The sequence below is a fragment of the Merops nubicus genome, unplaced genomic scaffold (assembly GCF_000691845.1).
Source record: "Merops nubicus isolate BGI_N331 unplaced genomic scaffold, ASM69184v1 scaffold36892, whole genome shotgun sequence".
NCBI classification, from domain to species: domain Eukaryota; kingdom Metazoa; phylum Chordata; class Aves; order Coraciiformes; family Meropidae; genus Merops; species Merops nubicus.
Genome location: NW_008594968.1, coordinates 1,326 through 2,087, shown reverse-complemented (window position 1 = coordinate 2,087; position 762 = coordinate 1,326). Strand labels below are relative to the sequence as shown.

The 762-nt window shown below is 65.5% G+C and overlaps 1 protein-coding gene across 1 annotated transcript in view; it reads left to right on the top strand.

Moving 5' to 3' along the window:
• The window catches only part of LOC103768774 (transmembrane and coiled-coil domains protein 2-like), a gene marked incomplete at its 5' end in the record, with an annotated part of 2,626 nt that overhangs the window by 1,451 nt on the left and 413 nt on the right, over positions 1 to 762 (top strand). The window contains 2 exon segments of the mRNA XM_008935927.1: positions 165 to 300; positions 418 to 443. Coding sequence (XP_008934175.1) covers positions 165 to 300; positions 418 to 443 — 162 coding nt within the window.

Below are 762 nucleotides of genomic sequence, written 5' to 3'. Positions count from 1 at the left end.
CTCTCCAGTAGCTCCTTGTCTCCATCAGCCAGAACCAGCCAGAGCCAGGAGCAGGGTGGGTTGGAGGGGCTGGGCAGTTTCCCCAGTGCCAAGGGAAGGAGGGCAGGGAGGTCTGGGGGGAGATGTGCCCACCCCAGCACCCCTCCACCCGCCCCCACGCGCAGGTACGAGCGCCTGGAGGAGCAGCTGAACGACCTCACCGAGCTGCACCAGAACGAGATGACCAACCTGAAGCAGGAGCTGGCCAGCATGGAGGAGAAGGTGGCCTACCAGTCCTACGAGAGGGCACGGGACATCCAGGTAGGGCAGCCAGAGGCCTCAGCCCCCCGCTGCACCCTCCACCTGTGGGGTGAGGGCAGGACCCTGGGCTGGGACAGGGGGTGGGCAAGGAGGGTCCCTTTCTCTGGCACCCTCCAGATGAGGTCCTCGCTGCAGAGCTGTCACAGCAAGAAGCAGGTAGTGAAGCCACGTCCCCAAAATCCCTGTCTGTGCCCCAGCAAGTCCCTGCTGTGCTGGAGTCCCTGGGTGCTCAAGGCAGGACAAGGCTCTGGGTGGATGGGAGCAGCACTGGGCTGTTAGGAGCCACATGTGGGCTACCACACAGCCTCTGCTGTCCCAGTTGGGGTCCTCTCCCCTGCTGCAGCAGGTGCTGGTGCCACCGAGACCTTCCCCAGCACAGGCAGAGAGGGCTGGGCGTGGATTTCACAGCGTGCGGGACGAGGGTTCGCAGGGGGACAGCGGCCACCCAGGGGAGCTGGGCAC